Source organism: Beta vulgaris, chromosome 1, assembly GCF_026745355.1.
Source record: "Beta vulgaris subsp. vulgaris cultivar EL10 chromosome 1, EL10.2, whole genome shotgun sequence".
NCBI lineage: Eukaryota > Viridiplantae > Streptophyta > Magnoliopsida > Caryophyllales > Amaranthaceae > Beta > Beta vulgaris.
In genome coordinates, this window is record NC_079202.1 from 60,926,561 (window position 1) to 60,939,202 (window position 12,642).

At 38.2% G+C, this 12,642-nt stretch overlaps 1 protein-coding gene across 2 annotated transcripts; it reads left to right on the forward strand.

The window, feature by feature from the left end:
* Nucleotides 1-1,144: 1,144 nt before the first annotated feature.
* On the forward strand, nt 1,145-6,749 carry LOC104883533 (calcineurin B-like protein 4). Of its 2 annotated transcripts, none has more exons than XM_010668099.4 (9): nt 1,145-1,475; nt 1,690-1,771; nt 2,381-2,463; nt 3,046-3,105; nt 3,884-3,992; nt 4,088-4,140; nt 5,379-5,459; nt 5,561-5,673; nt 6,262-6,749. In XM_010668099.4, the coding sequence occupies exons 2-9, from the start codon at nt 1,693-1,695 to the stop codon at nt 6,341-6,343; spliced, it is 660 nt and encodes a 219-aa protein (XP_010666401.2). In that variant the 5' UTR covers nt 1,145-1,475; nt 1,690-1,692; the 3' UTR covers nt 6,344-6,749. The 2 variants fall into 2 exon arrangements, with proteins under 2 accessions (XP_010666401.2, XP_010666446.2); XM_010668144.4 differs by having other exon boundaries at nt 1,145-1,408.
* Nucleotides 6,750-12,642: the final 5,893 nt, after the last annotated feature.

Genomic DNA, 12,642 nt, shown 5'->3' on the forward strand with positions numbered 1-12,642 from the left:
TCTTTACTTCAATTCGCTGGAACTTATTGCCCAAATCGAATCGCTTGTTGTCAAACGAGGCCATTTCGTTGCTAATTGGTTTTGAAGGTAGAATTTCCAACAAAGTTCATGAAAAGAACATTCATTTTGCTTGTAATTTTTTAGCAATAGATCAATTTAAGCAGTCTTATAACATTCTCATGGTTGGAAACCGAAAGAAATTGAAATTTGAAGGATCTATAAATATGTTTTATTAAAAGATGAAGCATGAAGGACCAGTTTATTTCTTGATCTAAACATTTCTGTAATAACTATTGCTTAACTTGTTAGTTTGTCAAGCCACCACATATATGTGGCGTTAGCTCAACTTGTTAGTTTGTAAAGTCACCACATATATGTGGCATGACGTCATTTGGTGAAGAGAGAGTGACACATGGCGGAATACAATTATCTCTCACGCGTTTTGAACAATAGAGTTGCATTCTATGTGCACCTATAAGGAGTGTGGCCAATGGTTGATCTAATTTGTAGATCATGAGGAGAGAGGTAATAAAATTCATTAAAGAAATAGGAGAGAGGGTGGATGCACAGACCGTGAGAATGATCTCAAATGGAGTTGGCCAAGGCAAGTTCATCACCACATGGCACAAGGTGGGAGGGGGATGAAAATGAAGTGGGTCCCACTTCTGTTACATGTCACACATCCAACCTTCCTTTTTCTCCAATCTAATAGCTAGGATTGTACAGAATTGTTAACGTTGCAAATTCTTGCAACAGACATATGGTAAGTTTTTTTAAAAAAATTTTAAAAGAATGCCAACCGCTATATTTTTTTGTGTATAAAGAAAGACCAATATTGAGTTATTTCTACACATTTTATTTTTTGAGCTCATTTTGTTATTGAAAGTCATAGTTGTTTCCTTTCATCATTATCCACTAAAGTAGTTAATGATCCCAAATTTGGGATCATCCAGTGACCATGCTCTGAATTTAGATAAAATGATTCTACCATCAATCAAATCATCGCACCTAACCAATCATGTCTTGACCGAGTGGTTAAGATTAAGGTGCTGTGAACGATAAATCACAGGTTCGAATCCCCCATCCCTTCTCTGTACTATCCTCATGACTCATACCTAAAACAAGTCATCATCCAAACACATGACATAAACCAAACAAGTACATAAACACTAAAATTATAAAATTGATACAACGAATTCAAGTTCAATACTTCTATTACCCGATATGAACATAATAGATGACGTTCACTTTACACATAGTTTGAGTTAATTAATCAAGTAATCACTTTATGAAAGCAATTAGCTGTTTTCTTGTTTTAAACGCTGCGTACTTCAATCAGTTTCCTTCAACAGTTCAACCTCAGATTACCTAAGTGACAGCTAAAATAGTCAACTTTCTGCCTCCAACGGTATTATTTTTGGTCTTTTTTATCAATCACAATCAGTTTTGGTGTGAATGATCAGTGGCAGATTTTGGTGGGTACCTTTCAATCTCTGTCATCTTCATCTGCTTCCTTCATAAATCCTTTTGCTTTTCTCTACTTTTACTTTATACCAGTGTTTTCTTCACATAAATTTTAGTGGGAAGTTGTTAATTTTGGTTCACATTTATCTCCTGAATTAGATTTTTACTGGGTATCACTTAAATTTGCATTTAAAGGGTTTGAATTAATTGAATTGTTGTTGTCAGAAAATGGGTTGTCAAACTTCTAAAGATGGTGTGAAATTGCCTGCTTGTGATAATTTCTCTCTTCTTGCTGAAGATACTGTTTGTGAGTTTTTCATCTCTTCTATTTCTTGCTAATTTCAGTTTATGTTGATTCATGGTAGACTGTTTCTTTTATGTTCTTTTTTTCTTGAGGGAATACGGAAATTATCATTAATAAATCATCATACGACTTCTACAATAAAAGATAAGTTAAAATATAATATGAGAATTTTTTTATTTGAACAAGTATTCGGCGGCCAACCTAAAATATCCTTTCCGACCAGAAGGGATAAATCAATATCATAACTAAGAAAGAATACAGCAGGGAAACTGTAAATATGACCTCTAGCCGCCATCTAATCAGCCAGACAGCCACCTTATTGCTCTCACGACCAATGTGATGAAAAATGATGTTTTGGAGGGCCTCCTTGGTATATTGATGATATTGTGTATGAGAATTTTTCTTTCTTTTATGTTCTGTTATTTAGTTTAGATGGTAAAAGAAACTATGAAATTCATGATTTTGTGAAACCATCATTACTGAAATTGAGGATAATCACATAGAAAGATAATTTGTATTAAAAAAAAAAATGTGGTTTTAGTTTGATTATTTGATTAATTGGTGGATTGTCTGCTTATCTCTTTTATATGTGATGTTTTTGTGTGTTGTCAGTTACTTTTGATGAAGTGGAGCTTCTATATGACTTGTTCAATAGACTCAGCAATTCGGTTGTCAGAGATGGTTTTATTCAGAAGGTATGTAATACTCTTCTGTAGCTAATGAAGGATTCTGATGCCTCTTATGATATAACTGTTGCAATTTTCAGCGTAGCAAGGCTAATGATATAATGTTCTGTTTAGTAGGTAGATATAAATAAGGGTGACGGTAATGAATTTATATGTAACTGAAGTACGAATAGTTCGTGTGTCCATGGTGATGGGTTTTCACCGGAGAACATATGGACTTTGACATTAATCTAGATGCATTACTGTTACCTTATTCTATTACCGTCTACCTAGTAGGGCGTTTTCCTAATTAGAGGCCTGGGGATACATAAGCATGAAATATATACGACAGAGATACTCCTATTCAGGGCGTGTTCTCTTACTCTACAAAAATAAGCTCCAATAAGTTGTAAAAATAAGTCCCGATAAAGTTCAGCAAAATTCAGGTGAAGAGAAAGCATCCTATATTGAAAATATAAGGCAATGCCACACATTATATTATGCTTTTGGATGTTTAAAATTTCCACTTTTAACTTTATATATATAAGCGTTAGTTACATATCGCATCTTTGATCTTCCATAATCATATTCTAATAATATTTTGATGAACAGGAGGAACTTCAACTTGCACTATTCAAGAATAGTATGAAGAGAAGTCTTTTTCTGGACAGAGTATGTGTTTCCTTTCAGTTGTTATATGCTGTTGTGCCATTGTTTCTCTGGTGGTGATTTAGATCTTTCATGCAAATATTTGATTATTAATTATTCAATCAAGCCTATCACATGTTGGATTTTCTCATTGAGGTTGAAAAAAAGATGAGTTGAGGTTTTTAGGTTGATAGGTGGTCAGTTCACCTCATAGAGCAAAAAATTGAACTACAATATGAAATATAGTGGACGACCCTATACAAAATATGAGTTGAGATTTTCTTTTTTCCCCTCATTTTGCTTTATACAAATTCTGTTGCCTTACACGAGTAGTTAAGTTGAGCAACATATTAGATGAAAAAAGGGTGACCCTAGAAACTGGACGACTAAATTCTCAGTAGATCTCGATGGTGGGACAATCACATAAGGAATTAAGAATTCCAGTGTATGATAAGGTCACAAAGTGTCATGATCTGTTTCTTTGGTTGTTGAAATCTGTACAAGGGCTGATATGACATAATTTAACCCCGGAGCCTTGTCAGTTTACCTGTTATCAACTGAATTTTTTACTGATTAAATTTGGTTTTAGTTAGTACTAGTATATGTAACTACTGATAAGTGATTAAAATTAATTTTTACTTGATACTTCTGTTATTTACCAAGTTGATGGGAATAGAGCATAGGCCAGCCAATGACAATTAATTTTTGGAAGGTTTAAAGTCCTCCCCAGCTTTTTCCAACTACTTTTCTTTCTATTGTATTTATCTCTGACTTCCTTATTAAGCTGGTTGCGTATTTTCAGATGTTTGATCTCTTTGACGTTAACCAGAATGGCCTCATTGAGTTTGGAGAATTCGTGCGAGCGTTGGGTGTCTTTCACCCTAATACTCCTGAAACAGATAAGATGAAGTGTAAGTATACACTTGACATTAAAGCCTGCAGTTCCTAGATAGCTCATTAACATGTTTTGTCGATAATTTTGTGCTAATGTAGAGTTTTCTGACAGATGCATTTCAGTTGTATGACCTAAGGGGAACTGGCTATATTGAGCATGAAGAAGTAAGTATATAATGCACTTTTATCCTGTTTTATAATAACATAGTTTGTGTCCATCACATGTTTGCAGCCTAACTCGCAATATGTTTGGTAGACAGTAATATAGTAGTATTGTGGTAATGAATTTATAACCATTTGTAAAGTGAGTCTATCTACCATCCATCAATACTTCGAAGGGCGTGTCTAGTGGAGTGGAAGTTCATAAACAAAAATAAGTGTTTGGGGATGAAGTCCCATTTCCATGGGAATTGACATGAAATGTTATGTACAAAATTACGTATAAAGTCATTGTCGATCCCACCATTTATTTCTAACTACCAAACTAGTCATCATGATAATAAAAAGGACAAATGTGGTTCCCTCAAGCCTTATCCATATTATTATGCAAAGGAATTGCTGAAGCTCAATATGTCTAAAAGCTGAAGCTCAAGCAACTCAAAGATACCTGTGCTCTGAAGCTCAGAACATCTGAGTGGAAGACTCTAGTGCTAAGGAGTTTGAGTTTGTTCATGAACACTTGATAAGTCAAATCTTACCCTTGAGAAACCGTCAGCCATCACATAATCACAACTTGAATAACGATTAAAATGAATCCAATGGACACCAGTAGCAAAAACCCTCTATGCCAAACAACCACCAAAAACTCAATTAACCAATAACACCAAGAATGTGAGTCATATATCAATATTCTTAATCTTCCCCCATATATGAAAAAACCTTCATATGCGCCCTTTGCACAAAAAAGAAGAAGAAAGAAAATACTCCCCTAATGGGCTAATCCAGTGGTAGAAGCCCCTGACACTGTGAGCAGCTGAGCACACCTAGGCTTGAACACTTATATACTGCAGAACACCCTGTGTAAACATCAGTTATCCTTTGGCCTGAGATTATCAAGGCTGTGACTAACACTAACCAAAAGAAACATTTGATTCAGTCGGATGGCTAGTTGAGGCTGTTCTAACTCTTTCATGACTGTACATAAATAAATTTCAGAAGAAATGGCCTGTGAATCACAGTTGCACATTCATGAATAGCAATCTAATGTTTTGTTTAATACCACTTAAGGTCTGAGGGAAGCCAGTTTTCCATCCAACCAAACAACACCTAACATTTGTGCAAGGTTGCTGTTTAGTAGTACAACTTTACCCCTTGTGCAATGATTTTTGCCACCAAAACCCTTTATAGTACATCAAAGGTGTAGTAAATTGAATTAAACTAATTCTAAACTTTCTTATGTACAGTTGAAAGAAATGGTATCGGCCCTTCTGTATGAATCAGACCTGTATCTCTCAGATGATTTAGTTGAGGCTATTGTGGACAAGGTATGGATGGACTTGGAGCTGCTTTCTGCTTGATTTTCTGCACAAGTCTATGATTTATGAATATTAATTTGGGTAAACCATGGCTCTTTCTGTGTTAGCAGACTTTCAAGGAAACCGATTCAAAAGGTGATGGAAAAATTGACATGGAAGAGTGGGAAGAATATGTAACGAAAAATCCCAAACTGCTAAAGAACATGACTCTACCCTACTTAGCGTGAGTAATTACATTTATAATTGGTCTAATATACTCTTTTGAACATCATTAGGTTTCTTGATGGGATTCCCCTTGTGTTGGTTGAAAATGTACGTTTTATCCTCACAATTTTTAGGTCCCCACCGTAACCCTGTGGTTTCTAACGTGCCTCAATGATGTTTCTATAAAAATTTTCTTTGTTACTGAATATTGTTATAGAGATATATTATGCGCTCTCATCTAAGTTATGGGGTTTGAAATTGATTTTGATTAATTTACTTCTTGTTATGAAGTGTGAAAAGAACTTTAATCCTATGTACTTAGCTAGTTAAATTAGTTTTAAACCTCGAAAAGTGACTTGAGAGCATGTAGAACATCTCACTATTGGAACTTATTTACTCTGGAGTGACGGTAAGGGTACCAATAAGACACCTCTAAAACCACTGGGGTACCATAGATACTTTGGAAAAAACCCGATGGTGCAATGTAGATTTTCGACAAATAGGGAAGATACGAATGCACATCATCTTCTAGTCATTGTTATTTATCAAAATTGGGAACCATATATTTTGCACATGAACTTATGTATGCTATTCTATGTGGTTGTAGGGACATTAACATCGCTTTTCCGACCTTTGTGGTGAACAAGGAAGCTGAATGCTTACAAAGAAAAGGACCCGAGGAAGATTAGACACAAACAAACAATGCCTTCCTGTCGATCTTTGACATCAAAGGTGCTAGACGCTTGCATACCTGGTGAATGATGGTTCGTAAAACGAAGGCGTAAAATTAGTTCATAGGGAAAGAATCTCTTCTCTGTTTAAATGGATGGGGTAAGATCATGCATTTAATCACTCCTTACCCTGTCTTGGTGAGCTGCAAGGGCTGAGGCATGAATGGATGATACTTGATAGTCCAAGAGGTGGATGAATTGCACACTTGATTGTACATGAACCAAACTTATCACTTCATTTCTGTAATGTGTAAAAACACCATCTTCTATTTTTTTTTTCCCATATATTTTGAGTTACTTTTAAAGCATTTTCCAGATCATGAACCCGTATATCTACTTTATTACTAGTTTGTTGTTTTTTTTTTGGTTTTGATCTCAACTTTATTTCCTGAACTTATATTAGCTTCTCTACACTTTTCATAACCTTTCTTTATTGTGTTTAGAACTATAGCTTTGAATTTTATTTTGTAGATAAGCGAAAAAAAAGACATGATTTTTTTAACCGGTAAAGGTGCAATGAGATGATAGAAGGGAGGAATTGAGACAAAAGTTCACTATGCATAATGTATTTATTTTGATTCAATTAGGCCTATATACTTAAATCTATATAGTATTTATTATCTTGACTTAGTTTTTTGGTGCAGGAATAATAGTCTTCATAAGTTTATAGTCAATTTTTTTTAAAAAAATTGGTAAGGAGAAGTGTACTAGATCGGAACCTCGTACAAAGTTAATCTGGCCGATACATCCAACTATCCAAGACCCTAAAAAAAAGGGGGGGAAGGTAAGAGAATCTCACCCCTAAAGTGTCTCTAATGGGGTTTGATCTCACAACCTTAAACCTTGTGAGATACAAAATTTTTTCCATTAAACCAAATATTACTTAGTAAGTTTATAGTCAATTTGCGCACTGTGCATACATAATGTATCAAAACTCTCGACATTTTTGACATACTATTGATGGGTGCTTCTTGGCATTTATTAGATAGATAGATTGCATATCAATGCTAATCGTGGTTGGTACCAATATAGCAGTGGTAGACTTGTGTCATATCCCCACAAAAGAACCAACATCATATATCACATTAGATGCAACAAGTTTCTCTACCTCTCATTGGATCAACAATTTCGTACATTTTTTCTATTCCTGTTCACCATCTCTTTAATTTGGTATTCATGTCACTTCAAATTGGTATAAAAAATATCACAAAGAAAGTTGTACCCATAATTCTTCCAATTAGTACTCAAGTAATATCATTTTTAGTACTAATTAGAAGACATAGTACCAGTTCCAATACCAATTGAAAGAGACATAAATACCAAATTATACTCAAATTATAATATTTAGACGGCGTCCTCCAGAAGACTGATAACTGAATGCCAACAGTTTCTCACCAATGATCCACCCTCTCAAGTTTCTTAACCTCACACTAATCACATTCATGAAGTTTTTTTTTTGATAAGTGGGGGTTTTCATTCATATAAGAGCAATACTGTTACAAAAGTGTACTTAAGAAACTCCCAAAGATGTGAAAAGAGAGATTACAGACTGATTACATCCATTTGAGACATAGTGAATCTTAGACCCAGGCTACGAAGTCAGAGCCCCTATTGAGACCTTGCTTGGCTAGGGAGTCTGCAACGAAGTTTGCATTTCTTCTTTTGTGATGAATTGATATTTCAAGACCTCTGGCCGGAGCGGAACGGATGAAATTTAGAATGAAATTTAGGTGCCAAGGGCCCCCTTTTTGGCTTGTACACCATCTTACCGCGTTCTGGGAGTCAGATTCTATGATGATTTTGGAAGTTTTGAACTCCTGATTATTGAGAGATATCTGAATTGCCCTATGGATGGCTAGAACCTCAGCCGAGTTGATTTCCATGGGAGGGATGGGGCAAGAGAACAAACATTTAAAGAGACCATCTGGGCCTCTAAGAACACCTCCAATTGCCGATCTGCCAAGTGAGGGGCTTAGAGAAGCGTCCACATTCCATTTAATCTGAGAGGGCTCGGGGGGAGACCAGTGTATGGTTTCGGGGGGTGGCTTCAAGGAGAGGGAGTTTTTTGAGGTCAAAAGGCAGGAGGGGTTTTTCCGGATATTTTCGAGGGAAAATGGAAGGGGATCATTCCAATTTTTAATCCACCAAGATAATCTGAGCAGAATCAGGTCCTTAATTTCATTGATTGAACAGGATTTATTGGTGAATATCCTTGCGTTGCGCTCTTTCCAAATGGACCAGACTATTACCATGAACCCAGCAAGCCAAAGTTTTCGGGAGATCTCAGATTTGGAGGGTAGGAACCATTGCTCAAGGGCTAACTGTATCGACGACGGGCAAACCCAAGAAATGGACCATATGTTACACCACCAGGACCACAAGATCCAGGAGAATTGGCAATGAAGGAGAAGGTGGGGGCCGGATTCTGTGGAGGCTTTACATAGAATGCAAACATCTTCGTGAGGGGGGATGATGTTGAGCTTTGAGAGTTTGTTTCTGGTGTTCAATTTTTCCAAGCAGGCGATCCAGGTGAATATTTCAATTCTTGGCGGGACCAAACCCTTCCATAGCTTCCGGTAGCATTTCGCCGCAGGGGAGGAGGAGAGAGATGAAGCCATTTCCAGGTAGAAAGATTTTACAGAATAATCTCCTGATTTATGAGGGGCCCAGATTAGCCTATCCTTTTTCTCTGGTAGCAGTACCACTTTCTGAAGGAGATTTTGAAGATAAGCCCATTCAATTTCATCTTGAGCTCTAAACGGACGGGCCCATGTGAGGGACCAGTACCAAACCCCATTTCGCCAGCAGCCCATCTCATTTACATGGGCATTTTGTAGGGGGGAGATTCGAAAGAGTCTTGGACAAGCAATTTTAAGAGGTTTCTCATGGAGCCAGGTTTCGAGCCAAAATAAAGTATCTGAGCCATCCCCAACTGATTTCCGTAGCCCATTCTTCAGCAAACTTGAAGCTTTTGGGTTGGATAATAAGGTGTTACATATTTTTTTCCATGGGCCCCCACATTTGATATGAGACAAATCTGCCAATGAGTAGTTGTGAGGGTATCTGTATTTGGACTGGATTACAGTCCTCCATAGGGCTTTGGGCTCTAAATTGTACCGCCAGAGCCATTTGAACAGGAGCCCAAGGTTACGAAATAGCAAGTTGCTAATATTAAGCCCTCCCCAATTTTTCGGCAATTGAAGCACGTCCCATCTGACTAGAGGGAGAGAAGTATTCCCCTGGCCTTTAGCCCATAGAAAATTTCGCTGAATGGAAGTGATCTTATCTATAACACCGGAAGGGACAGGGAAAATAGACATAAAATATAGTGGAAGACTTGAAAGGGTGGCTTTTATGAGGGTTAACCTACCTCCAAGAGATAGGAGATTACCTTTCCAGGAGGCAAGCTTTTGCCTTAATCTTTCAATTATGGGGTCCCACGTGATGATCCGGGATGAGTTGCCTCCAACTGGGAGACCCAAGTAGGAGATGGGGAAGTGTCCTACTTTGCAGTGCAGCGTCTCGGCTGCCGAGAGTAGCCAGCAGTTCTCAATATTGATTCCCATAATAGAGCTTTTATGGAAATTGATCTGGAGCCCTGAGATCAATTGAAAAATAATTAGAGTCTTCTTTATGTTTACAAGAGAATGAATGTCAGGATGGCAAAACATAATAGTGTCGTCTGCATATTGTAGGTGAGTAAGAGGGGGGCTCTCTTTGCTTATCCGGATTCCTTCCCAAAGGCTGGCTTTCGTAGCTTTTATGATAAGGCGATTGAGAGCTTCTGCTGCTATAACAAATAAGAGTGGAGAGAGTGGGTCGCCTTGACGAAGGCCTCTTTGGAGTCTAAATGGTACCGTGGGGGTTCCATTAATGAGGATGGAAGCGGACGCAGAAGAAATGCAGGAGGATATCCATTTGCGCCACATTGAAGGGAAGCCCATTTGGGTTAAGACCCAATCCAAGAAATTCCATGACACACAATCGAAAGCTTTGTGGAAATCCAGCTTCAGTACAACCGCTTTCAGATTTTTTCTCTTGCATGATTCAAACAACTCGCCTGCAATCAGAGCCCCGTCTAGAATTTGACGCCCTTCAATGAAAGCCGATTGAAAGGGGCCAATTATGTCATTCATGACCTTCTTTAATCTGAGGGAGAGAAGTTTAGCTATGATTTTGTATATGGAACCCACCATGGAGATAGGTCTATAGTCTTTAAATTCCACTGGATGATCAATTTTTGCTATGAGTGTAATGAAGGTTACATTGGATCCTTTTGGGAGGCTGCTAGTGGACCAGAACTCGTTCACGAGTTTGTAGATGTCGTCTTTGATGATTGACCAAGAGGCCTTTATGAAACGGAAGTTGAACCCGTCTGGGCCTGGGGCCTTGGAGGGATTGCAAGAATCAACCGCTCTGTTGATTTCATCTATCTCAAATGGCGCTATTAGGAAATCAGACTGAGAAGGAGATAGCCTGTTGAAATCGAGATTGTCTATAGTGGGCCTGGAGCGGAATTCTTCACTGAAGAGATTTTTGTAAAACTTTACTGCTGCTGTTTTAATCTCATCAGGTTTGGTGAGGTTTGAGCCCAAGTATCTGATAGAGTATAGAGAATTTCTTTGACGTCTGATTGATGCTACTACATGGAAGTATTTGGAGTTCTTGTCTCCATATTTTAGCCATTGTTCCCTTGAGTGTTGACTCCAAAATAGTTCTTTCCTTTTCAGCCACGACCACAGATCTGCCTGGGCCTCATTTCTATCTTGGATCTCACTGTCGAGAAGGACTCTATATTGGGCCTCAGAATCCCATGAGTGAATTTTGCTTTCAAGTCTTTGGATATTCGAGTCTATATTTCCGAAGACATTAACATTCCATGTTTTCAGGTCATTTTTGACTGATTGCAGTTTTTGAATTACAGGCTTCTCTTTGGATTTGTCCCATGCAGATTTAATAACTTCCATGCATTCATCATGAGTCAACCAACAGTCCAAGAAGCGAAATGGCCTCGGGCCCCAATCAGAGGGTTGAGAGGTTACCAGCAGAGGGGAGTGGTCGGATAAGGATCTTTGTAGAAGAGATACTTGAAGTAGAGGAAAGAGGGAGAGCCACTCAGCTTGAATGAATAATCTGTCCAACTTGCTTTTTGAAGAGCCCCTGAACCAAGTAAAGTGACCGTCTGCCGCTGGGATTTCAATGAGATGGAGGGCTTGAATAAAGTTTCTGAAGTCGTCCACACCATTAGTGTCAAGAGATTGGCTACCTCTGTCCATGGGGGAGAGTACTTCGTTGAAATCCCCTATTATTAAGATCGGGGAGGGAGAGTCCGAATAGTGATCAATCAGTTCCTGCCAAACACCTGCACGGAGAGAACTACAGCAAGGGTTATAAATATTGATGATTATGCATTTAAAGTTCAAAGCACAAAGGGTGCCTTTGAGAGCAATCCAATTTCTATGAGTTGAGCTTGATTCTAATTTGAAGTGTTGTGTTTTCCAAAGAGAGAGAAGACCGCCGGAGTTGCCCACTGAAGGGCTAAGACAGTGAAGAGAATTTGGAGAGTTCCAGAGATAGGATAGGGTGGTGGGTAATAGGTGTTCGAGTTTAGTTTCTTGGATCAATAGAAACCATGGGTCGAGTTTTGAGATATGTTTTTTGAGAATCATACGTTTGGGCTTTGCTCCAAGCCCGTTTGCATTCCATGAAAATAGTATCATTATGATGATTTGGATGGATGAGAGCTGAGTAACCAGTATTTAGTCCTGTTGACTGGCGGCCCAATCGGCCTGTTGACGGGCTAGTATGTCCTCGATTCTGCTATGAAGTTGGGTTATGGGACCATTGAATTGGAGGCCCAGTTGTACTCCCAGTTCAATTATGTCTGAAGCCCCTAGAAAATGTTTGTGGGTAGGGTGTTGCAATGGTGGGTTAGATTGTGATTTTTCCTCCGATCTGGACTTTCTTGTTTTCTTTTGGATTTTTTCTATCTTTTTGAGCCTCCTTTTTTCATGCTTCTTTTTTTGGGGAGTTGGGATGACTGATTCAAAGCCTGGAGGGAAAGGGATTTCAGATAATGAGGACGTTGATGAGTTCGATTTTGTCTTTTTTGCTAGTGGGTCAAAATAGTTTGATATGTGAATGGGTGTGCCAGGTCCCTTTTGGGGGGATGAGGGCATGTTTGGACTGGTTTTTGGGGCTAGGCTCTTAATATGCTGGGCTGGGGATGGGATTTGTGGTCCGAGGTCAGGAAGTAA

Bases quoted from the DNA above. Each gene is read 5' to 3' on its own strand.
- LOC104883533 (XM_010668099.4), top strand. From the start codon at position 1,693: ATGGGTTGTCAAACTTCTAAAGATGGTGTGAAATTGCCTGCTTGTGAT. The intron at 2,464-3,045 runs GTATGTAATACT...TTTGATGAACAG, and splicing joins GAGATGGTTTTATTCAGAAG to GAGGAACTTCAACTTGCACT. The intron at 5,460-5,560 runs GTATGGATGGAC...CTGTGTTAGCAG, and splicing joins TTGAGGCTATTGTGGACAAG to ACTTTCAAGGAAACCGATTC.